At 50.8% G+C, this 26,839-nt stretch overlaps 1 protein-coding gene across 3 annotated transcripts in view; it reads left to right on the forward strand.

Moving 5' to 3' along the window:
- Positions 1 to 26,839, forward strand: part of LOC122555449 (ubiquitin-associated and SH3 domain-containing protein A-like) — a 237,518-nt gene that overhangs the window by 33,412 nt on the left and 177,267 nt on the right. For 2 of the 3 annotated variants that reach the window (XR_015758771.1, XM_087992423.1), the window contains exon 3: positions 17,358 to 17,544. The exons of the other annotated variant lie outside the window; for it this stretch is intronic. Coding sequence is in view for 1 of the 2 variants with exons in the window: in XM_087992423.1 (XP_087848549.1) it covers positions 17,358 to 17,544 (187 nt within the window). In the remaining variant the exon portion in view is untranslated. The remainder of the gene's footprint in view (positions 1 to 17,357; positions 17,545 to 26,839) is intronic. 3 annotated transcript variants of the gene reach the window in all.

Here is a 26,839-nt window from a genome sequence, read left to right on the forward strand (position 1 = left end):
AAACGTTCCGCAAGTAGGCGGCCTGTCTCCCCAATATAGAGAAGGCCACATCGGGTGCAGCGGATGCAGTAAATGATGTGCGTGGAGGTGCAGGTGAATTTGTGGCGGATATGGAAGGATCTTTTGGGGCCTTGGAGGGAGGTGAGGGGGGAGGTGTGGGCGCAAGTTTTGCATTTCTTGCGGTTGCAGGGGAAGGTGCCGGGAGTGGAGGTTGGGTTGGTGGGGGGGTGTGGACCTGACGAGGGAGTCACGGAGGGAGTGGTCTTTACGGAATGCTGATAGAGGAGGGGAGGGAAATATATCCTTGGTGGTGGGATCCGTTTGGAGGTGGCGGAAATGACGGCGGATGATACGTTGTACATGGAGGTTGGTGGGGTGGTTGGTGAGGACCAGTGGGGTTCTATCCTGGTGGGGGTTGGAGGGGCGGGGTTCAAGGGCGGAGGAGCGGGAAGTAGAAGAGATGCGGTGGAGGGCATCGTCGACCACGTCTGGGGGGGAAATTGCAGTCCTTGAAGAAGGAGGCCATCTGGGTTGTACGGTTTTGGAACTGGTCCTCCTGGGAGCAGATGCGGCGGAGACGAAGGAATTGGGAATATGGGATGGCGTTTTTACAGGGGGCAGGGTGGGAGGAGGTGTAATCTAGGTAGCTGTGGGAGTCGGTCGGTTTATAGTAAATGTCCGTGTTGATTCGGTCGCCCGAGATAGAAGTGGAGAGGTCTAGGAAGGGGAGGGAGGAGTCTGAGACGGTCCAGGTGAATTTGAGGTCGGGTTGGCAGCTACACTGGCACTACCCCCCACCTTTTCCTCTGCTACATCGATGACTGTATCGGCGCTGCCTCATGCTCCCACGAGGAGGTTGAACAGTTCATCCACTTCACCAACACCTTCCACCTCGACCTCAAATTTACCTGGACCGTCTCAGACTCCTCCCTCCCCTTCCTAGACCTCTCCATTTCTATCTCGGGCGACCGAATCAACACGGACATTTACTATAAACCGACCGACTCCCACAGCTACCTAGATTACACCTCCTCCCACCCTGTCCCCTGTAAAAACGCCATCCCATATTCCCAATTCCTTCGTCTCCGCCGCATCTGCTCCCAGGAGGACCAGTTCCAAACACGTACAACCCAGATGGCCTCCTTCTTCAAGGACCGCAATTTCTCCCCAGACGTGATCGACGATGCCCTCCACCGCATCTCCTCCACTCCCCGCTCCTCCGCCCTTGAACCCCGCCCCTCCAACCGCCACCAGGACAGAACCCCACTGGTCCTCACCTACCACCCCACCAATCTCCATGTACAGCGCATCATCCGTCGTCATTTCCGCCACCTCCAAACGGACCCCACCACCAAGGATATATTTCCCTCCCCTCCCCTATCAGCATTCCGTAAAGACCACTCCCTCCGTGACTCCCTCGTCAGATCCACACCCCCCACCAACCCAACCTCCACTCCTGGCACCTTCCCCTGCAACCGCAGGAGGTGCAAGACTTGCGCCCACACCTCCCCTCTCACCTCCCTCCAAGGCCCCAAAAGATCCTTCCATATCCGCCACAGATTCACCTGCACCTCCACGCACATCATTTACTGCATCCGCTGCACCCGATGTGGCCTCCTCTATATTGGGGAGACAGGCCGCCTACTTGCGGAACGTTTCAGAGAACACCTCTGGGACACCCGCACCAACCAACCCAACCACCCCGTAGCCCAACACTTTAACTCCCCCTCCCACTCCACCAAGGACATGCAGGTCCTTGGACTCCTCCATCGCCAGACCATAGCAACACGACGGTTGGAGGAAGAGCGCCTCATCTTCCGCCTAGGGACCCTCCAACCACAAGGGATGAACTCAGATTTCTCCAGTTTCCTCATTTCCCCTCCCCCCACCTTGTCTCAGTCAAATCCATCGAACTCAGCACTGCCTTCCTAACCTGCAATCTTCTTCCTGATCTCTCCGCCCCCAGCCCCACTCCGGCCTATCACCTTCACCTTGACCTCCTTCCACCTATCGCATTTCTAACGCCCCTCCCCCAAGTCCCTCCTCCCTATCTTTTATCTTAGCCTGCTGGGCACACATTCCTCATTCCTGAAGAAGGGCATATGCCCGAAACGTCGATTCTCCTGCTCCTTGGATGCTGCCTGACCTCCTGCGCTTTTCCAGCAACACATTTTCAGCATCTTCTACGAATCATGCGTTTGAACCCTGAGGTCCCTCTGCTCCTATACTCCCCTCAGCGTTCTACCATTATCTCGCCATGTTTCTTCTGTCAAAATGCATTACCTCATATTTTTCTGCATTGATATCCATCTGCCAGGCATCTACCCATTTGGCCAATTTGTCAATGTCCCTCTGAAGTCATTCAGCATCATCCTCACAATTCACTATTCTTCTTAGCTTCATATCATCCACAAATTTGGAGATTTTGCCTTTAACACCCATCTCCAAATCATTTATGTCAATTAGGTAAGGCAAGGGTCCCAACACTGATCCCTAGGGAACACCACTTTCAACTCATTTCCAATTTGATAAATACCAATCTACACCTCCCCTGTATTTCCTGTGTTTTAGCCAGCCTCCCATTTCTGCTGCCCAAGGTCCATCAATCTGAAACATTTCTAATTTTCTAACCAACCTGCCATGTGGCACCATATCAAATGCTTTCTGAAACATGCAACATCCACAGCATTACCCACATCTACTACCAAATCACCTCATTAAAGAACTAAATTAAATTTATCAGACATGACCTGCCCTTGGCAAAGCCATGTTGACTGTCTGGTATTAACTTGTTTTTCTCTCAGTGTATATTTACCTTATCTCATACAATGGCTTCCATCAGTTTTCCTACGAATGATAACAAGCTGAGAGGTCTGTAGTTTTCAGGGTTATCCTTTGCCCCTTTGGTAAACAACACCATCACATTTACAATCCTGTAGTCACCCAGGACTAAGCCTGCGTTTAGATTTGTATTAATGGCTCCATGATCTTTCTCCCATATCTCTCTCAGCATTCTGGGATACATCCTGTCTGGGCCAGGTGACCTCTCTATCTGGTGTGCTGTCTGCCTCTTTAGCACATTTTCATTATCTATCAATGAATTGTTCAGTTGCTCAAACACCCAAATTTTCAAGTCAGCCATTATCACCATCTTCTGTGATGGGGGATGCAATGATTTAAGTTTCCACAATTCCCTTGATTGTTAACAGGTCCCATCAAATTGGCAAAGAATGAATGTGGACCCTTTTCTCAAGAAATGAGGGAGTCAGAAAGCAGGTCAGCTACTATAACATCAGCCACTGGCATTTACTGACCTGCAGAGCATGTGGACTATTCCCTGCAAACGTGCTTTGCATATAAACGTATCGGGAAATGAATGTGGACGGGATTGAGAGGGGAGAAGGAGAGGAAGCACTAAACATAGAAAAAAAGAGCAGGCGTAGGTCATTCAGTCTTCTAGCCTGGTCTGCCATTCAAATGATTAGATTAAATTACTTACAGTGTGGAAACAGGTCCTTCGGCCCAACAAGTCCACACCGACCCGCCGAAGCACAACCCACCCAGACCCATACCCCTACATTTACCCCTTACCTAACACTACGGGCAATATAGCATGGCCAATTCACCTGACCTGCACATCTTTGGACTGTGGGAGGAAACGAGAGCACCCGGAGGAAACCCACACAGACACTGGGAGAACGTGCAAACTCCACACAGTCAGTCGCCTGATGCGGGAATTGAACCCGGATCTCTGGCGCTGTGAGGCAGCAGTGGTAGCTGATCATCCAGCTCAATAGCCTGTTCCTGCTTCTCCCCCAGATCCTTTGATCCCTTTAGCTCCAAATGTTATATCCAACTCCTTCTTGAAATCATACAATGGTTTAGCTTCCATTGATTTCTCTGGTGCTGAATTCTGCAGGCTAACCACTTGGGATGAAACAATGTCTCTACATCTCAGTCCTAAAGATGTACCCCATATTGTTAGATTGGAACCTGGTTTTGAACTCCTTGATTCTTGGGAACATTGTACCTGTGATTACCTTGTTGACTACTGTCTAAAGGACCTTGGCGAGTCTCTGCTGTTCATCTTGCAGATGGTATACGCTGCTGCTACTGAGGGTCAGTGTGGACAAGAGGGACAGACAAGTATTTCTGTGACCAAGTTGGTGAATCCCTCCAAATTTAATGGAGTAAGAATGGATTTGGGTTGAATAAATTGGAGTTTGAGGTTCGAGAAGAGAAACAATAGCTGAACACTGGGCTCCCTTCAGAATAAGACAGTTAGGGCACATTCTTAAATACAAAGGTCAGGCAAACAATCCAGTGCTCCTTGGTTGACCAAGGAAATAAAAATTACAATAAAAAAGAAAAGTATTCTTTTGGCTGGCATCAGTAGAAAATACAGGGCAGATTCAGGCTGAATACAGAGGGATGATGATAAAGAAAATAAGGAAAGCAAAGAGGTAGTACGAAAAGAGACTGGCAGCTAACACAGAAGGGAATCCCAAAGTCTGCTGTCGACACATAAATAGTATTCGGGTGATAAAGGGAGGAGTGGGGTGGATTGAGGACCTGCACATGAAAACAGAAAGTGCAAAAGCAATTAATTGGATCTGACAACATCTGTAGTGAGAGTAACAGAGTCAGCATTTTGATTTGCGATAAGTTTATTTGGAACTAAAGGGGCTGGCAAATGCTATTTATGTGTTGATGACAATGGAGGAGGAGGAGTGAGTGGAACAGGTGGTGAGAATGGCCAGAACAAAAGACAATGGGAGTGCAAACGATAGTAGAAGGGCATTATACATGCACACTGGATGTTAATCTCAGGTAATAAGTCAGCTCAGCTGCAAGCAAATCCATGCAAACAATACGCTGGGGGGATGGGGGTGGGTGGAGGTGAAAGGGGTCACATCAAAATGGTGGACAGTGTTCACGCTCTGAAGTTGTTGAACTCAGTATTCTCCATCAATGCAGCCAGACCTGCTGAGCTTTTCCAGCAATTTCTGTTTTTGTTTCTGATTTCCAGCATTCACAGTTCTTTGAGTTTTTATTTTGTTGAACACAGTTTTGAGTGAGAAGGCTAGAAAGTATGTAGATGGAAAATGATGTGTTATTCCTTCAGCTGGTGTTGGACTTTACTGGAACACTGCAGGCCGAGGACATAGATATAGGTACGGCAGCAAGATGGTTTATTGAAGTGACCAGTGACTAGAGGATCACAATTATTCTTGCAGAGTATTCCACAAAATATTATAAGATATGATTCTGCGAATATGACTATGTCAGGCTTTTCTTGATGGGTCTGTGAGACACCTCTCCCAATTTCTCACGAGGCCCCAGGTGTTAGTCAGGTGGTCAGTCAGACTGCTTCTGCCATGGTCATGTTCTGGGGCCGAGGTTGATGCTGGGCGATCCATCCAGTTTCATTCCCTTTCTCAAGATTAAGGTACTGGATCAGTGGTGCTGGAAGAGCACAGCAGTTCAAGGAGCAAAGGAGGAGCAGGAAAATGGACGTTTCGGGCAAAAGCCCTTCATCAGGGCTTTTGCCCGAAACGTCGATTTTCCTGCTCCTCGATGCTGCCTGAACTGTGCTTTTCCAGCACCACTGATCCAGAATCTGGTTTCCAGCATCTGCAGTCCTTGTTTTTACCTCAAGATGAAGGTAGGTGCAGCAGCGGGGTAATGATAACGCCACTGGACTGGTAACTTAGAAGTCAAGGCTAGGTCTCTAAGAGTAAGAGTTCGGATTCCACCCCCAACCTCCACCATGCCCCCCCCCCCCACACACACCCACCCCCCCACACACACACCCACCCCCCCACACACACACACCCCCCCCACACACACACCCACCCCCACACACACACCCACCCCCACACACACACACACACCCCCCACACACACACCCCCCCCACACACACACCCACCCCCACACACACACACACACACCCCCCACACACACACACACACCCCCCCCACACACACACACACACCCCCCCCACACACACACCCACCCCACACACACACCCACCCCACACACACACCCACCCCACACACACACCCACACACCCCCACACACACACACCCCCACACACACACACACACCCCCACACACACACACACACCCACACACACACACCCCCCCCACACACACACCCACCCCCACACACACACCCACCCCCACACACACACCCACCCCCCCACACACACACACCCCCCCACACACACACACCCCCCCACACACACACACCCCCCACACACACACACCCCCCACACACACACACCCCCCCCACACACACACCCCCCCACACACACACCCCCCCACACACACACCCCCCCACACACACACAACCCCCCCCACACACACACCCACCCCCACTCACACACCCACCCCCACTCACACACACACCCCCACACACACCCACCCCCCCACACACACACCCCCCCCACACACACACCCACCCCCACACACACACCCACCCCCACACACTCACCCACCCCCCCACACACACACACCCCCCACACACACACCCACCCCCACACACACACCCACCCCCACACACACATACCCCCCCCACACACACACACACACACCCCCCCCACACACACCCACCCCCCACACACACACCCACCCCCCCACACACACACCCCCCCCCACACACACACCCACCCCCACACACACACCCACCCCCCCCACACACACACCCACCCCCACACACACACCCACCCCCCACACACACACCCACCCCCACACACACACACACCCCCACACACACACACACACCCCAGACACACACACCCAACCCCCCCCACACACACCCCACACACACCCCACACACACACCCCCACTCCCACACACACACACACACACCCACCCCAGACACACACACCCAACCCCCCCCACACACACCCCCACCCCCCACACACACCCCCACCCCCCCCACACACACCCCCCCCACACACACCCCCCACACACACCCCCCCCACATACACACACCCACACACACACCCCACACACACACCCACCCCCACCCCCACACACACACCCCCACTCCCAAACACACACCCCCATACACACACACACACCCACCCCAGACACACACACCCAACCCCCCCCACACACCCCCACCCCCCACACACACCCACCCCCCACACACACCCCCACACCCCCCACACACACACACACCCCACACACACACCCCACACACACCCACCCCCCACACACACCCCCACACCCCCCACACACACCCACACACACCCCACACACACACAGCCCCACACACACACACACACCCACACACACATACACACCCCCCCTCCCCCCAACACACACACCCCCCCTCCCCCCCAACACACACACCCCTCACCCCCCCCACACACACACACCCACACACACATACACACCCCCCCTCCCCCCAACACACACACCCCCCCTCCCCCCCAACACACACACCCCTCACCCCCCCCACACACACACAGCCCCACACACACACAGCCCCACACCCACACACACATACACACCCCCCTCCCCCCCAACACACACACACCCCTCCCCCCACACACACCCCTCCCCCCCCACACACACACACACCCCTCCACCCCCCCATACACACACCCCTCCACCCCCCCATACACACACCCCTCCCCCCCCCCCACACACACACACACCCCTCCCCCCCCCCCCCACACACACACACACACACCCCTCCCCCCCCACACCCCCCTCCCCTCCCCCCACACCCCCCTCCCCTCCCCCCACACCCCCACACCCACACCCAGCCATTGCAATGTCACTGATTCTTCACTGGGTAATAAATGTTAACCTTGCCCACAATGTCCACATCCTGGGAATGAATAAAAATAGACTCTTTGTGTCCAGAACTTAAAACCAGTAAATAAGACAGACTGGTCTGAGTCACCTTTAAAAGGGAACTGCAATATGGCCATTATGTTCATTTCCAAGAACTGGAATTTTACTGGATTTTGCTTCTCTTTGACTTTCAGACCTGCTCATACAGTAGCTTCCTTCAAATGTTTCTGTCTGGGAGATATTGACATAGAACAGGCCATACAGCAACTTGTCCAACTACAAAGTGTGGGCTCTTACTTGTCCTCTGGATAATTATGGGTGGGCAATATGTGCTGGCCAAGCAAGTGGTGCCCATATCCCATTAACAAATACAAATGCCTTGACTGTTCAATGCTCTGAACCATGACCAGATGCCTGCCTCTCTGTCTACACGGAAAGGCAGGGTTGGCAGCCTCGAAGTAAGTTCAATGTGAGTAGGTGCTGAGAAATGAAGCTAAGAGCCATAAGTTGCGATCTGTACAGATGCACAACATGCGTGTGCTCTCCTTTGCACACCTCATGCAAGTTACAAAATGTCGCTGAGCTTCAAAGTGAAGTCCTGAATTTATCCAGAATCACAGGGAAGGATACAGCCTCATCACAGGGAAGGATACGGCCTCATCACAGGGAAGGTTACAGCCTCATCACAGGGAAGGATACGGCCTCATCACAGGGAAGGTTACAGCCTCATCACAGGGAAGGTTACGGCCCCATCACAGGGAAGGATACGGCCTCATCACAGGGAAGGTTACAGCCTCATCACAGGGAAGGTTACAGCCTCATCACAGGGAAGGTTACGGCCTCATCACAGGGAAGGTTACGGCCTCATCACAGGGAAGGTTACGGCCTCATCACAGGGAAGGTTACGGCCCCATCACAGGGAAGGATACGGCCTCATCACAGGGAAGGATACAGCCTCATCACAGGGAAGGTTACGGCCCCATCACATGAAAGGTTACGGCCCCATCACAGGGAAGGTTACGGCCCCATCACAGGGAAGGATACGGCCCCATCACAGGGAAGGATACAGCCTCATCACAGGGAAGGATACAGCCTCATCACAGGGAAGGATACAGCCTCATCACAGGGAAGGTTACGGCCCCATCACAGGAAAGGTTACGGCCCCATCACAGGGAAGGTTACGGCCCCATCACAGAGAAGGTTACGGCCCCATCACAGGGAAGGATACGGCCTCATCACAGGGAAGGATACAGCCTCATCACAGGGAAGGTTACGGCCCCATCACAGGAAAGGTTACGGCCCCATCACAGGGAAGGTTACGGCCCCATCACAGGGAAGGTTACGGCCCCATCACAGGGAAGGATACAGCCTCATCACAGGGAAGGTTACGGCCCCATCGCAGGGAAGGTTACAGCCTCATCACAGGGAAGGTTACAGCCCCATCACAGGGAAGGATACGGCCCCATCACAGGGAAGGTTACGGCCCCATCACAGGGAAGGTTACGGCCCCATCACAGGGAAGGTTACGGCCCCATCACAGGGAAGGTTACGGCCCCATCACAGGGAAGGTGACGGCCTCATCACAGGGAAGGTTACGGCCTCATCACAGGGAAGGATACGGCCTCATCACAGGGAAGGTTACGGCCTCATCACAGGGAAGGTTACGGCCTCATCACAGGGAAGGTTACGGCCTCATCACAGGCAAGGATACGGCCCCATCACAGGGAAGGTTACGGCCCCATCACAGGGAAGGTTACGGCCCCATCACAGGGAAGGTTACAACCCCATCACAGGGAAGGATACGGCCTCATTACAGGGAAGGTTACGGCCCCATCACAGGGAAGGTTACGGCCTCATCACAGGGAAGGATACGGCCTCATCACAGGGAAGGTTACGGCCCCATCACAGGGAAGGTTACGGCCCCATCACAGGGAAGGTTACGGCCTCATCACAGGGAAGGATACGGCCTCATCACAGGGAAGGTTACGGCCTCATCACAGGGAAGGTTACGGCCCCATCACAGGGAAGGTTACGGCCCCATCACAGGGAAGGTTACAACCCCATCACAGGGAAGGATACGGCCACATCACAGGGAAGGTTACGGCCTCATCACAGGGAAGGTTACGGCCTCATCACAGGGAAGGTTACGGCCTCATCACAGGGAAGGTTACGGCCCCATCACAGGGAAGGATACGGCCTCATCACAGGGAATGTTACGGCCTCATCACAGAGAAGGTTACGGCCCCATCACAGGGAAGGATACAGCCTCATCACAGGGAAGGATACAGCCTCATCACAGAGAAGGTTACAGCCTCATCACAAGGAAGGTTACAACCCCATCACAGGGAAGGATACAGCCTCATCACAGGGAAGGATGCAGCCTCATCACAGGGAAGGATACAGCCTCATCACAGGGAAGGATACGGCCCCATCACAGGGAAGTATACGGCCTCATCACAGAGAAGATTACGGCCCCATCACAGGGAAGGTTACAACCCCATCACAGGGAATGTTACGGCCTCATCACAGAGAAGGTTACGGCCCCATCACAGGGAAGGTTACGGCCCCATCACAGGGAAGGTTACGGCCCCATCACAGGTAAGGATACGGCCTCATCACAGGGAAGGATACAGTCTCATCACAGAGAAGGTTACGGCCCCATCACAGGGAAGGATACGGCCCCATCACAGGGAAGGATACGGCCCCATCACAGGGAAGGTTACGGCCCCAACACAGGGAAGGTTACGGCCCCAACACAGGGAAGGTTACGGCCTCATCACAGGGAAGGTTACGGCCTCATCACAGGGAAGGTTACGGCCTCATCACAGGGAAGGATACAGCCTCATCACAGGGAAGGATACAGCCTCATCACAGGGAAGGTGACGGCCCCATCACAGGGAAGGTTACGGCCCCATCAAGGGAAGGATACGGCCTCATCACAGGGAAAGTTACAGCCCCATCACAGGGAAGGATACAGCTCTCATCACAGGGAAGGATACGGCCCCATCACAGGGAAGGTCACGGCCCCATCACAGGGAAGGTTACGGCCCAATAACAGGGAAGGTGACGGCCCCATCACAGGGAAGGTGACGGCCCCATCACAGGGAAGGTCACGGCCCCATCACAGGGAAGGTGACGGCCCCATCACAGGGAAGGTGACGGCCTCATCACAGGGAAGGTCACGGCCTCATCACAGGGAAGGTTACGGCCTCATCACAGGGAAGGATACGGCCACATCACAGGGAAGGTGACAGCCCCATCACAGGGAAGGATACGGCCCCATCACAGGGAAGGTACGGCCCCATCACAGGGAAGGTGACGGCCCCATCACAGGGAAGGTCACGGCCCCATCACAGGGAAGGATACGGCCCCATCACAGGGAAGGATACGGCCCCATCACAGGGAAGGATACGGCCCCATCACAGGGAAGGATACGACCCCATCACTGGGAAGGATACGGCCCCATCACAGGGAAGGTTACGGCCCCATCACAGGGAAGGTTACAACCCCATCACAGGGAAGGATACGGCCACATCACAGGGAAGGTTACGGCCTCATCACAGGGAAGGTTACGGCCTCATCACAGAGAAGGTTACGGCCTCATCACAGAGAAGGTTACGGCCTCATCACAGGGAAGGTTACGGCCTCATCACAGGGAAGGTTACGGCCCCATCACAGGGAAGGTTACGGCCTCATCACAGGGAAGGTTACGGCCTCATCACTGGGAAGGATACGGCCCCATCACAGGGAAGGTTACGGCCCCATCACAGGGAAGGTTACGGCCCCATCACAGGGAAGGTTACAACCCCATCACAGGGAAGGATACGGCCACATCACAGGGAAGGTTACGGCCTCATCACAGGGAAGGTTACGGCCTCATCACAGAGAAGATTACGGCCTCATCACAGAGAAGGTTACGGCCTCATCACAGGGAAGGTTACGGCCTCATCACAGGGAAGGTTACGGCCCCATCACAGGGAAGGTTACAGCCCCATCACAGGGAAGGATACGGCCTCATCACAGCGAAGGTTACGGCCTCATCACAGGGAAGGATACAGCCTCATCACAGGGAAGGTTACAGCCTCATCACAGGGAAGGATACAGCCTCATCACAGGGAAGGATGCAGCCTCATCACATGGAAGGATACAGCCTCATCACAGGGAAGTATACGGCCTCATCACAGAGAAGGTTACGGCCCCATCACAGGGAAGGTTACGGCCCCATCACAGAGAAGGTTATGGCCCCATCACAGAGAAGGTTACGGCCCCATCACAGGGAAGGTTACGGCCCCATCACAGGGAAGGTTACGGCCCCATCACAGGTAAGGATACGGCCTCATCACAGAGAAGGTTACGGCCCCATCACAGGGAAGGTTACGGCCCCATCACAGGGAAGGTTACGGCCCCATCACAGGGAAGGATATGGCCCCATCACAGGGAAGGATACGGCCCCATCACAGGGAAGGATACGGCCCCATCACAGGGAAGGTTACGGCCTCATCTCAGGGAAGGTTACGGCCTCATCACAGGGAAGGTTACGGCCCCATCACAGGGAAGGTTACGGCCTCATCACAGAGAAGGTTACGGCCTCATCACAGGGAAGGTTACGGCCCCATCACAGGGAAGGTTACAACCCCATCACAGGGAAGGATATGGCCTCATCACAGGGAAGGATATGGCCTCATCACAGGGAAGTATACGGCCTCATCACAGAGAAGGTTACGGCCCCATCACAGGGAAGGTTACAACCCCATCACAGGGAATGTTACGGCCTCATCACAGAGAAGGTTACGGCCCCATCACAGGGAAGGTTACGGCCCCATCACAGGTAAGGATACGGCCTCATCACAGGGAAGGATACAGCCCCATCACAGGGAAGGATACGGCCCCATCACAGGGAAGGATACGGCCCCATCACAGGGAAGGTTACAACCCCATCACAGGGAATGTTACGGCCTCATCACAGAGAAGGTTACGGCCCCATCACAGGGAAGGTTACGGCCCCATCACAGGTAAGGATACGGCCTCATCACAGGGAAGGATACGGCCCCATCACAGGGAAGGACACGGCCCCATCACAGGGAAGGTTACGGCGTCATCTCAGGGAAGGTTACAGCCTCATCACAGGGAAGGTTACGGCCCCATCACAGGGAAGGTTACGGCCCCATCACAGGGAAGGTTACGGCCTCATCACAGGGAAGATTACGGCCCCATCACAGGGAAGGTTACGGCCTCATCACAGAGAAGGTTACGGCCTCATCACAGGGAAGGTTACGGCCCCATCACAGGGAAGGTTACAACCCCATCACAGGGAAGGATATGGCCTCATCACAGGGAAGGATATGGCCTCATCACAGGGAAGTATACGGCCTCATCACAGAGAAGGTTACGGCCCCATCACAGGGAAGGTTACAACCCCATCACAGGGAATGTTACGGCCTCATCACAGAGAAGGTTACGGCCCCATCACAGGGAAGGTTACGGCCCCATCACAGGTAAGGATACGGCCTCATCACAGGGAAGGATACAGCCCCATCACAGGGAAGGATACGGCCCCATCACAGGGAAGGATACGGCCCCATCACAGGGAAGGTTACAACCCCATCACAGGGAATGTTACGGCCTCATCACAGAGAAGGTTACGGCCCCATCACAGGTAAGGATACGGCCTCATCACAGGGAAGGATACGGCCCCATCACAGGGAAGGACACGGCCCCATCACAGGGAAGGTTACGGCGTCATCTCAGGGAAGGTTACAGCCTCATCACAGGGAAGGTTACGGCCCCATCACAGGGAAGGTTACGGCCCCATCACAGGGAAGGTTACGGCCTCATCTCAGGGAAGGTTACGGCCTCATCACAGGGAAGGTTACGGCCTCATTACAGGGAAGGATACAGCCTCATCACAGGGAAAGTTACGGCCTCATCATAGGGAAGGATACAGCCTCATCACAGGGAAGGATACAGCCTCATCACAGGGAAGGATACAGCCTCATCACAGGGAAGGTTACAGCCCCATCACAGGGAAGGTTACAGCCCCATCACAGGGAAGGTTACAACCCCATCACAGGGAAGGTTACAACCCCATCACAGGGAGGATTACAGCCTCATCACAGGGAAGGTTACGGCCCCATCAAGGGAAGGATACGGCCTCATCACAGGGAAGGTGACGGCCTCATCACAGGGAAGGTGACGGCCTCATCACAGGGAACGTTACAGCCCCATCACAGGGAAGGATACAGCCTCATCACAGGGAAGGATACGGCCTCATCACAGGGAAGGATACAGCCACATCACAGGGAAGGTGACGGCCCCGTCACAGGGAAGGATACGGCCACATCACAGGGAAGGTGACGGCCCCATCACAGGGAAGGTGACGGCCCCATCACAGGGAAGGTTACAGCCCCATCACAGGGAAGGATACAGCCCCATCACAGGGAAGGTCACGGCCCCATCACAGGGAAGGATACGGCCCCATCACAGGGAAGGATACGGCCCCATCACAGGGAAGGATACGGCCCCATCACAGGGAAGGATACGGCCCCATCACAGGGAAGGTTACGGCCCCATCACAGGGAAGGTTACGGCCCCATCACAGGGAATGTTACAGCCCCATCACAGGGAATGTTACGGCCTCATCACAGAGAAGGTTACGGCCCCATCACAGGGAAGGATACGGCCTCATCACAGGGAAGGATACAGCCCCATCACAGGGAAGGATACGGCCCCATCACAGGGAAGGATACGGCCCCATCACAGGGAAGGTTACGGCCCCATCACAGGGAAGGTTACAACCCCATCACAGGGAAGATTACAGCCTCATCACAGGGAAGGTTACGGCCCCATCAAGGGAAGGATACGGCCTCATCAAGGGAAGGATACAGCCTCATCACAGGGAAGGTGACGGCCTCATCACAGGGAACGTTACAGCCCCATCACAGGGAAGGATACGGCCTCATCACAGGGAAGGATACGGCCTCATCACAGGGAAGGTTACAGCCTCATCACAGGGAACGTTACAGCCCCATCACAGGGAAGGTGACGGCCTCATCACAGGGAACGTTACAGCCCCATCACAGGGAAGGATACGGCCTCATCACAGGGAAGGATACGGCCTCATCACAGGGAAGGATACAGCCCCATCACAGGGAAGGATACAGCCCCATCACAGGGAAGGATACGGCCCCGTCACTGGGAAGGATACGGCCCCGTCACTGGGAAGGCTACGGCCCCATCACAGGGAAGGTGATGGCCTCATCGTATCATCACTGGACTGGACTGTCAATCCAGAGGCCAAGGTAATATTCCGGGTTTGAATCCCATCATGGCAGGTGATGGAATTTCAATTCAATAAAGATGTGGAATTAAGAGTCCACTGACTCTTAAGGAAAGAAGTCTAACTCTGGGTGTACAATAATGTGGTGGTCTCTTGTCTGTCCCCAATAAATAGGCAATAAATTCTGACCCAGCCAGCAATGTCCTCAACTCTGAAACCAATATTTGGAGCAAATTATCTAAGAGAATGGTGGCTTTTCTTTAAAACTTCCATAGATTCTGGAGCAGTTCCTACAGGTTGAGAGGATGGAAATGCAAAATCTTTATTTAAAAATGGAGGGAGAGAAAAAGTGGAGATATACAGACCAGGAAGTTTTTGTTGCTAACGTTTCGTCCCCTGTCTAGGTGACATCCTCAGTGCTTGGAGCCTCCTGTGAAGCGCTTCTGTGATGTTTCCTCCGGCATTTATAGTGGCCTGTCCCTGCCGCTTCCGGTTGTCAGTTTCAGCTGTCCGCTGCAGTGGCCGGTATATTGGGTCCAGGTCGATGTGTTTGTTGATGGAGTTTGTGGATGAGTGCCATGCTTCTAGGAATTCCCTAGCTGTTCTTTGTTTGGCTTGCCCTATAATGGTAGTGTTGTCCCAGTCGAATTCATGTTGCTTGTCGTCTGCGTGTGTGGCTACTAAGGAAAGCTGGTCGTGTCGTTTCGTGGCTAGTTGATGTTCATTGATGCGGACCGTTAGCTGTCTTCCTGTTTGTCCTATATAGTGATTTGTGCAGTCCTTGCATGGGATTTTGTACACTACATTGGTTTTGCTCATGCTGGGTATCGGGTCCTTCGTTCTGGTGAGTTGTTGTCTCAGAGTGGCTGTTGGTTTGTGTGCTGTTATGAGTCCTAGTGGTCGCAGTAGTCTGGCTGTCAGTTCTGAAATGCTCCTGATGTATGGTAGTGTGGCTAGTCCTTTGGGTTGCGGCATATAAATACCGGAGGAAACACCACAGAAGCGCTTCACAGGAGGCTCCCTGAGGATGTCACCTAGACAGGGGACGAAACATCTGCAACACAAATTCCCAGCTCGGCGAACAGAACCACAGCAACGAGCACCCGAGCTAATAATCTTCTCACAAACTTTAAATATACAGATCAGTTAGCCAGTAATGAGAAAAATGCTGGAATCTATTCTAAAAGATGAGAGGACAGGACACTTGGAAAGCATTGGTAGGATTAGAGAGAGTCTGCATGGGTTTAAGAAGGGAACGCTTGCTTAACTATTCTGGAGTTTTCCGAGTATTGTAATAAGAAAGGATAAGTGTGTTATGTAATATAACTGTTCTCATCCTTAATGTACTTGTAAAATAACTGAGGGCTTTCTTTATTTTACCTGCCAGTATCCTTTCATGTCCTTATTTCACTCCTGATTTCCTGTTTGTTTCCTCTTACACATTTTATTCTCCTCTAAGACTTCTGCTGGTTTGAGCCCTTGATCTCTGCCATAACATTCCTTTTCCTCTTTATAAAATCATGTATATTCCTCGATATTCAGATTTTGCTGGATTAGTTTACTTATAGTGTGGAAACAGGCCCTTCGGCCCAACAAGTCCACACCTACCCGCTGAAGCGCAACCCACCCAGACCCATTCCCCTACATTTACCCCTACACCTAACACTATGGGCAATTTAGCATGGCCAATTCACCTAACCTGCACATCTTTAGACTGTGGGAGGAAACCCACGCAGACACAGGGAGAATGTGCAAACTCCACACAGTTGCCTGAGGCGGGAATTGAACCTCTGGCGCTACGAGGCAGCAGTGCTAACCACTGTACCACCGTGCCACCTATTAGCTGGTCTGACTCCTTTTCTATTTTGAACATAGCAGCTGTGCATGAATATTTCCTTTTTGGATGTCTCTTTGTGATGTCTTACTCACACTTTATTCCCTTGTTCATTATTCAGAAAGATAATGCAAGGCTGAGGTCCCAGAGCAAGCTCCCTTCGGGATACCATTCATCTCGATTGAAAGTGGACTGGGTTAGACACTCAGAGAGATTGTAGAGTCATGACAATACTTCCCACTTTCTCAAGTTGCGGATCCATGGCCCACTGTCACACTCTCCACCTGGCCTTTGTAATTGGGCTGCTCTATGTAATAGAGGCCAATATGCCCTTTGTGTCTACAGTCATAGAAGCCGTTTGATTAAAATGATCCAACACAATTCACTTCAAAGTGGCACTTCACAGATCGATGAAGAGTATTTTTCTTCAACAGGATATTCACTCATCGTAATGACCCCACTTTAGAAGATCTCATCCCGCAAGAGTATGTTCTGTACCTGTGTCCGTCAGGTCCACTTTGGGACAAGCTAATGGCCTTCTGGTCCAAAAGTCAACAACACTGCGGTCGGAATCCAGCACATGAAGTCTTCCCCCATGTTACTCTCTGCCACTTCTTCACAGTAAGGCCACTTTGTATCTGTGGAATATTTGCAAAAGACTTTGATGTTGTTAATGTGATCTTAAAAGGTGTTTGATTTTATAGAAGCTTTAAGGTGAAATAACCAATGAAAACCCAAGGTTTCTAATGTGGGATGGGCTGCTTGGAGTGAATGATTTCTGTGCTCATTGCGTTCAGATGCAGTGATATGAAAACGGCATTCGTGGTCAGTTCAGCATGGTCACCTTTGCACTTGTGTCGTCACAAACATTTTTCATTCATGCTAAGACAGATTAGTTCTTGAGGTACAAGGAGTAAAGCTTATGTTATTTCAACTTTCCCAACATAAGTTGGGATAGTTATAGTGTTAAGGGGGCAGATGTCTTGTAATGTATCCAGCGAGCTTATTGTATCCATATGTCATAGGTCCAACAAAGGACATTGCAAAGCTGGCGCTGGCTCTGGCTCTGGGGAAGTAGTCAGACAAGTGTTTGATGTGGTCGTGGGGGGAGCACAGTACAGGCCCTTTGGCCCTCAATGAGGGAAAATAGGGAAACCGGTGAAATCTACATTGATCCCGTGTGGTTGGAGGGTTCCAAGGCGGAAGATGAGGTGTTCAACAGCTGTATGAGGGGTGGTTCTATAATCAAACAGGAACTGGGACAGCATGGTATCTAGTGAAGCTGTGGGCTGAGTCTTGAAGCCTGTCTTCAAAGTTTGGACTGCTCTTTCCTGAAGACCATTGGATGACGGATGGTATGGAGCTGTCCTTAGATATCCAATACCATTCGACTTTAGGAAATACTCAATATCCCAGCTTTAAATGATAGCCCGTTACATAAGACCAGCACTTCCAAGAGTCCGTGTGCTGCAAAAGATGCTTGCAACTTTTCTAAAGCTGAAAGAACTGCGGATGCTGTAAATCAGAGACAAAGATAGAGTTCGCTGGAAGAGCTCAGCAGGTCTGGAAGCTTCTGTGGAGAGAAATCAGGGTTAATGCTTCAGGTCAAGTGACCCTTCCTCAGAACTGAGGTTAGCTTAGAAAATGTAAGTTTATATGCAGAGGATAGGGTGGGGGGAGGGGTAAGGAATAAATGATGGTCAGGGATAGAGCCCAAAGAGAGAGAAGAGCAGTTAGACAGACAAAGGAGCAGATATTAGAGTGGTGCTGGAAAAGCACAGCAGGTCAGACAGCACCCGAGGAGCAGGAAAAATCGATGTTTCAGACAAAAGCCCTTCATCAGGAGCCTTTGGATTTGATCTTTGAGTCATCATTATCTACAGGTTTAGGAACAGATGACTGGAGGATTGCAAATGTTGTGCCCTTGTTCAAGAAGAGCAGTAGAGGTGACCTAAGTAATTATAGACCAGTGAGCCATGTAGTAGGAAAATTTTTGGAAAGGATTATAAGAGATTGGATTTAAGATAGTCAACATGGTTTCATCAAGGGCAGGGTCATGTCTCACAAATCTCATTGAGTTTTTGAGGAGGTGACCAAGCATGTAGATGAGGTTAGGGCAGGTCTGTCAATCAAAAGTTGGCGTGGAGACAGAGCGGAAGAGTCGGACATCGCACAGAGCCGTGGTAATAGGGGACTCCATCATGAGAGGAACTGACTGGGGTTTTTGTGGCAGCAGACGGGACTTAAGGATGGTGTGTTGCCTTCCTGGTGCTAGAGTGAAAGACATCGCGGACAGAATGCAGGAAATCCTCAAGGACGAGGGTGAAGAGCCAGAGGTGGTGGTACATGTCGGCACAAATGATGTCGGGAAGAAGAGGAGGAACATACTACAGCGGGACTTCGGAGAACTAGGAAGAAGGCTGAAAAGCAGGACGTCCAAGGTGGTTATCTCCGGTTTGCTTCCACTTCCTCGGGCTGGTGAGGCCAGAAACAGGGAGATAATGGACTTGAACATGTGGCTGGGGAACTGGTGCAGGAAGCAAGGATTTAAATTCTTGGATCACTGGGGTATGTTTTGTGGTAAACATAAATTCTACAAGAGAGACGGTTTGCACCTTAATAGGTTAGGGATCAGCATTCTGGCAGGCAGGTTTGCTACTGCAACACAGCTACGTTTAAACTAAGTAGTGGGGGGGGGGACAAACTGGATGTTTAAAAAGGAAATTGAAGGGAAAGTTAGAACAAGAGAAGTCAAGAAAGACAACTGTATTAATGAGGCAGAAAACTCGGAAAGGCATCATGCTGTAAGGTTGAGTGAAATAAGGGTTGATGGGAAGGGTGAGGGCAGTAACAAATTAAAAATACTATACATGAATGCACGAAGCATTAGACATAAGATGGATGAGCTTGAGGCTCTTTTGGAAATTGGCAGATACGATATTGTGGGGATAATTGAGACGTGGCTTCAAGTGGACAGGGCCTGGGAAATGAATACTCAAGGCTACACGTGCTATCGTAAGGACAGACTGACAGGCAGAGGGGGTGGGGTGGCCTTGTTGGTAAGGGACGATATTCAGTCCCTTGCGCGGGGGGCGACCTAGAGTCAGGAGATGTAGAGTCAGTGTGGATAGAGCTGAGAAATACTAAGGGTAAAAAGACCCTCTTGGGAGTCATCTACAGGCCCCCAAACAGTAGTCTGGATGTCGGATGTAAGTTAAATCAGGAGCTGAAATTGGCCTGTCGCAAAGATGTTACTACAGTTGTTATGGGGGATTTCAACATGCAGGTAGACTGGGAGAATCAGGATGGTATTGGGCCACAAGAAAGAGACTTTGTGGAGTGCCTCAGAGATGGATTCTTAGAGCAGCTGGTGCTGGAGCCGACCAGGGAGAAGGCAATTCTGGATCTGGTATTGTGCAACGAACCAGAATTGGTCAGAGACCTCGAAGTGAAGGAGCCATTGGGAAGTAGTGACCATAATACAATAAGCTTCAATCTGCAATTTGAGAGGGAGAGGGTACAGTCGGAAGTGACAGTATTTCTGTTGAATAAAGGGAACTATGGAGCTATGAGGGAGGAGCTGGCCAAAGTTCAATGGTGCAATACCTTAGCAGGGAGGACCGTGGAGGAACAATGGCGGATATTTCTGTGTATAATGCAGAAGTTGCAGGATCAGTTCATTCCAAAAAGGAAGAAAGATCCCAGGAGGAGGCATGGGCGGCCGTGGCTCATGAGGGAAGTTAAGAAACATATAAAGTTAAAAGAGAAAAAGTATAACATAGCAAAGATAAGTGGGAAAACGGAGGACTGGGAAGCTTTTAAAGAACAACAGAGGATTACTAAGAAGGAAATACACAGAGGAAAAATGAGGTACGAAGGTAAACTGGCCAAGAATATTAAGGAGGATAGTAAAAGCTTTTTTAGGTATGTGCAAGGCAAAAAAATGGCTAAGACTAAAATTGGGCTCTTGAAGACAGAAACAGGGGAATATATTACGGGGAACAAAGAAATGGCAGAAGAATTGAATTGGTACTTCAGATCGTGTTCACTGGGGAAGACACAAGCAATCTCCCTGAGGTAACAGTGGCTGAAGGACCTGAACTTAAGGGAAGTTATATTTGCCAGGAAATGATGTTGGAGAGATTGTTAGGTCTGAAGGTTGATAAGTCCCCGGGGCCTGATGGTCTACATCCCAGGGTACTGAAGGAGGTGGCTTGAGAAATCATGGATGCGTTGGTGATTATTTTCCAGAGTTTTATAGATTCGGGATCAGTTCCTGAGGATTGGAGGGTGGCTAATGTTGTACCACTTTTTAAGAAAGGAGTGAGAGAGAAAGCAGGAAATTATAGACCAGTTAGTCTGATCTCAGTGGTGGGAAAGATGCTGGAGTCTATTATAAAGGATGAAATTACGACACATCTGGATAGTAATAACAGGATAGGTCAGAGTCAGCATGGATTTATGAAGGGGAAATCATGCTTGACTAATCTTCTGGAATTTTTTGAGGATGTAACTCTGAAGATGGACGAGGGAGATCCAGTAGATGTAGTGTACCTGGACTTTCAGAAAGCTTTTGATAAAGTCCCACATAGGAGGTTAGTGAGCAAAATTAGGGTGCTTGGTATTGGGGGCAACGTACTAACTTGGATTGAAAGTTGGTTGGCTGACAGGAAACAAAGGGGAGTGATAAACGGCTCCATTTCGGAATGGCAGGCAGTGACCAGTGGGGTACCACAGGGATCAGTACTGGGACCGCAGCTTTTTACAATATATGTTAATGATATAGAAGATTGTATCAGCAATAACATTAACAAATTTGCTGATGATACTAAGCTGGGTGGCAGGGTGAAATGTGAGGAGGATGTTAGGAGATTACAGGGTGACCTGGACAGGTTAGGTGAGTAGTCAGATGCATGGCAGATGCAGTTTAATGTGGATAAATGTATGGTTATCCACTTTGGTAGCAAGAACAGGAAGGCAGATTACTACCTCAATGGAATCAATTTAGGTAAAAGGGCAGTACAGAGAGATCTGGGTGTTCTTGTACACCGGTCAATGAAGGTAAGCATGCAGGTACAGCAGGTAGTGAAGAAGGCTAATAGCATGCTGGCCTTCATAACAAGAGAGATTGAGTGTAGAAGCAAAGAGGTTCTTCTGCAGCTGTACAGGGCCCTGGTGAGACCACACCTGGAGTACTGTGTGCAGTTCTGGTCTCTAAATTTGAGGAAAGACATTCTGGCTATTGAGGGAATGCAGCGTAGGTTCACGAGGACAATTCCTGGAATGGCGGGATTACCTTACGCTGAAAGACTGGAGTGACTGGGCTTGTATACACTTGAGTTTAGAAGACTGAGAGGGGATCTGATTGAGACATATAAGCTTATTAAAGGATTGGACACTCTGGAGGCAAGAAACATGTTTCCGCTGATGGGTGAGTCCCGAACCAAAGGACACAGCTTAAAAATATGGAGTAGACCATTTAGGACAGAGATGAGGAGAAACGTCTTCACCCAGAGAGTGGTGGCTGTGTGGAATGCTCTGCCCCAGAGGGCAGTGGAGACCCAGTCTCTGGATTCATTTAAGAAAGAGTTGGATAGAGCTCTCAAAGATAGTGGAATCAAGTGTTATGGAGATAAGACAGGAACAGGATACTGATTAAGGATGATCAGCCATGATTATATTGAATGGTGGTGCAGGCTCGAAGGGCAGAATGGCCTACTCCTGCACCTATTGTCTATTGTCTATTGTTGACGTGGTATACTTGGACTTCAGTAAAGCTTTTGATAAGGTTCCACATGGTAGGCTGTTGAAGAAAATGCAGAGACATGGAATTGAAGGTGATTTAACAGTTTGGATTAGAAACTGGCTTTCTGGAAGAAGGCAGCGAGTGGTGGTTGATGGAAAATATTCAGCCTGGAGTCCGGTTACTAGTGGTGTGCCACAAGGATCTGTTTTGGGACCACTGCTGTTTGTCATTTTTATAAATGACTTGGACGCAGGCATAACATAGGTGGATGGATTAGTAAATTTGCAGACGACACTAAAGTCGGTGGAGTAGTGGGCAGTTTGGAAGAATGTTACAGGTTGCAGGGGGACTTGGATAAACTGCAGAATTGGGCTGAGAGGTGTCAAATGGAGTTCAATGCAGCTAAATGTGAGGTGATGCACTTTGGGAAGAATAACAGGAAGGCAGACTACTGGGTCAATGGAAAGATTCTTGGTAGTGTGGATGTGCAGAGGGATCTTGGAGTCCATGTGCATAGATCCCTGAAAGTTGCCACCCAGGTTGATAGCGCTGTTAAGAAGGCATACGGTGTGTTCAGTTTCATTGGTAGAGGGATTGAGTTCCGGAGCTGCAATATCATGCTGCAACTATACAGAACGCTGGTGCAGCCACATTTGGAATATTGTATACAGTTCTGGTCGCCCCATTACAGAAAGGATGTGGAAGCATTGGAAAAGGTGCAGAGGAGATTTACCAGGATGTTGCCTGATCTGGAGGGAAGGTCTTATGAGGAAAGGCTGAGGGACTTGGGTCTGTTCTCATTGGAAAGAAGAAGGCTAAGGGGGGATTTGATAGAGACATACAAGATGATCAGAGGATTAGATAGGGTAGACAGTGAAAGACTTTTTCCTAGGATGATAACGTCAGCTTGTACGAGGGGGCACAACTACAAATTGAGGGGGTGATAGATTTAAGACAGATGTCAGAGGCAGGTTGTTTACTCAGAGAGTGGTAAGGGCGTGGAATGCCCTGCCTGCCAATGTAGTCAACTCAGCCACATTAGGGAGATTTAAACAATCCTTAGATAAACACATGGATGATGATGGGACAGTGTAGGGGGACGAGATGAGAATAGTTCACAGGTTGGCGCAACATCGAGGGCCGAAGGGCCTGTTCTGCGCTGTATTGTTCTATGTTCTAGAACATCAATGCTCTGTGAAGCAGTCACCCAGTCTATGCTTCGTTTCCCCAATGTAGAAGAGATCACATTGTGAGCTGCGAATGCAGTCAACTAGATTGTGAGAATTGCAGGTAAAGTGCTGCTTCATCTGGTAGGTATATTTGGGACCTTGCATACTAAGGAGAGAGGAAGTAAATAGACAAATGTTACAACTTCTGTGGCTGCAGGGGAAGGTGTCCTGAGGTTGATGGGGAGAGTTGGAAGTGAAGGAGGTGTGGACCAGGGTGTCCCGGAGGGAATTGTCCCTGTGGAAGGTGGACAAGGGAGGGGAGAGGAAAATGTGTCTGGTGATGGCATCTCGCTGGAGATGGTGGAAATGGCGGCTTATGATCCTCTGGATGTGCATGCTGTTGGGATGGTAGGTCAGGATAATGAAGAGCTCATGCCCGAAACATCAACTCTCCTGCTTCTCGAATGCTGCCTGACCTGCTGTGCTTTTCCTGTTCCAGTCTCTTTGACTCTGAATTCTCCAGCATCCACAGTCCTCTCTTTCTCCATGGATAAGGGAGACCCTATCACTGTTGTGGGAATGAGGGCTGAAAGTGCGGAAAGTGGGTTGGACCTGGTTGAGGGCCATCAACAACAGTGTTGGAGAATCCTCGGTTGAAGATGGATATTTGTGATGGAGCTGGAGGAACTGAGAGAATGGAATGGACTCTTTACAGGAAGCTGGGTGTGAGGATGGATAGTCCAAGTGACTGTGGGAGTCAGGGGGTTTGTAATGGAATTTAGTGGCCAGTCAATCCCCAGAAATGGAAACCGAGATGTTGAGGAAGGGAAAGGAAGAGTCAAAGCTAGACCAGGTGAAAGTGAGGGCAGGTTGGAAATTGGAAACGAAATTGATCAATTTTTCCAATTCCAGATGAGAAAGAGGCAGCACCGATGATGTAATTGATGACCCGGAGAAAGAATTGTGGGTAGGGGCCAGAAAAGGACTGAAACAAGGAATGTCCCACAAAGAGGCAGGCATCACTGGGGCCCATGCAAATACCCTTGGCCACCCCTCTGACCTGAGGAAAATGAGAGGAGTTAACCCACAATTCCTTGGACTCTTTACAGCAGGTTCGGAATATCCAGTTTGTGGGCTCCAGCTGCCACCTCTTTACCATGGACATGTAATCCCTGTTACACATCCATCCCCCTTCAGGATGGTCTCAGGGCTCTTCGATTCTTCTTAGAACAAAGGCCTGAACCACTTCCACCCACCTGTGCTTGGGCTGAGCTTGTCCTCACTCTGAACGAGTTTTCTTTTAACTCCTCTCATTTTCTTCACACATTCCCCTCCCCCGCCTTGTCCACCTTCTGCAGGGACCATTCACTCCAGGGCACCCAGGTCAGGAATGAAGGGCTTTTGCCCGAAATATCGACTCTCCTGCTCCTCGGATGCTGCCTGACCTGCTGTGCTTTTCCAGCACCACTCTAATCTTTCCTTACCTGTTATACTCCATGCATTATAATAAATACACTCCAGACCCCAGTCCCGTCTGTTCTTCCTATTAGATTTTCTTGATTTAACTTCTAACGTCTCCTCAGATATAGCACTTACTGACCCACTGCTCTGGTTCCCATCCCCCACCACACTAACTCAAATCCTCCCGAGTGGCCCTCGCAATCCTCCCTACGAGGATATTGGTGCCCCTGGCATTTAGATGCAACCCGTCCTTTGTACATGTCCCACCTGCACTGGAAGCGATCCCAAAGATCTAGCTCTCTGAAGCTTTCCCTCCAATATTAGCTCTTTACGCATATGTTCAATTGCTTTACCTTCTCATTTCTGGCCTCAGCATGTCACAAAAATTAATCCCGAGGTTACAGCCTTGCTTTTCACCTTTCCACCTCATTCTCTAAATTCCCTTTCCAGGATCTCATCTCTTTTCCTACCTATTTCATTAGTACCAAGATAGTTCACAACCTCGAGCTGCTCCCACTTCCCTTTCAGAATGTCCTCTACCTGCTCAGAGATATCCCTGTCCCTGACACCATCCTGGAATCTCACCAAGCAGCCATAGAAACACTATACCCCTGACTATGGAGTCCTTATCACTGCCACTCCTCTACACTCAGACATTAGCTGCTGTGGGGGGCCAATCTGGCTACTGCTGTGGCTTTCCTCTGAGAGGAGCTGCATGGGGACTCAGTGGTAAGCACTGTTGCCTCACACACCAGGGACCCGGGTGTCCATGTGGAGTTTGCACATTCTCTGCCTGGGTTTCCTCCAGGTGCTCTGGTTTCCTCCCACACTCCAAAGGTGTGCAGGTCCGGTGAATTGGCCTAGCCAAGTTGCCCCATTGTGTTCAGGGATGTGTAGGTTAGGTGGGTTAGTCAGGGGAAATGTAGAGTAATGGGTCTGGTTGGCTTACGCCGGCGGGTCTGTGTGGACTTGTTGGGCCGAAGGGCCTGTTTTCACACTGTAGGGATTCTAGTTCTAGTTCTAATTCTAATTCTCATGTCCACATGAGGTGAATTGGCCATGAAAATTGCCCAAAGTGTTCAGGGATGTGGGTTAGCCATGGGAAATACAGGATTACAGCGATAGGGTAAGGGGATGGGTCTGGGTGAGATGCTCTTCAGAGGGCATTTTGGGCCAAATGGCCTGTGTGCAAACTGTAATGATTCTATGAGACCATCCCCTCCAACAACATCCAAGACCTCTGCTTGTTTGAGAGAGGATTAGTCATAGGGGTCTCCTGCACTGCTGCCTGCCCCGCCTTGTGGTCACCCGTCTATCCTGAGGGGATGCTAAAAGGATGTTTCTCCTTGTGACGGTGATTAATCCAGTTTCAAAAGAAAGGCCCCTGCATTTAAAACTGATAAGACAAGAAATACTTTATTTCAGAGGGTTATGAGTCTGGAAAGGTGATGGTGATTCGTGATGAACAAGGGAGTTACATGTTATTGGGGGTACACAGTAATATATTGATGGTACACAGTAACATATCGGGGGTACACAT

Source organism: Chiloscyllium plagiosum, unplaced genomic scaffold (genome assembly GCF_037043375.1).
Source record: "Chiloscyllium plagiosum isolate Xiang-an unplaced genomic scaffold, Cpla_swu_hap1 HiC_scaffold_12, whole genome shotgun sequence".
NCBI lineage: Eukaryota > Metazoa > Chordata > Chondrichthyes > Orectolobiformes > Hemiscylliidae > Chiloscyllium > Chiloscyllium plagiosum.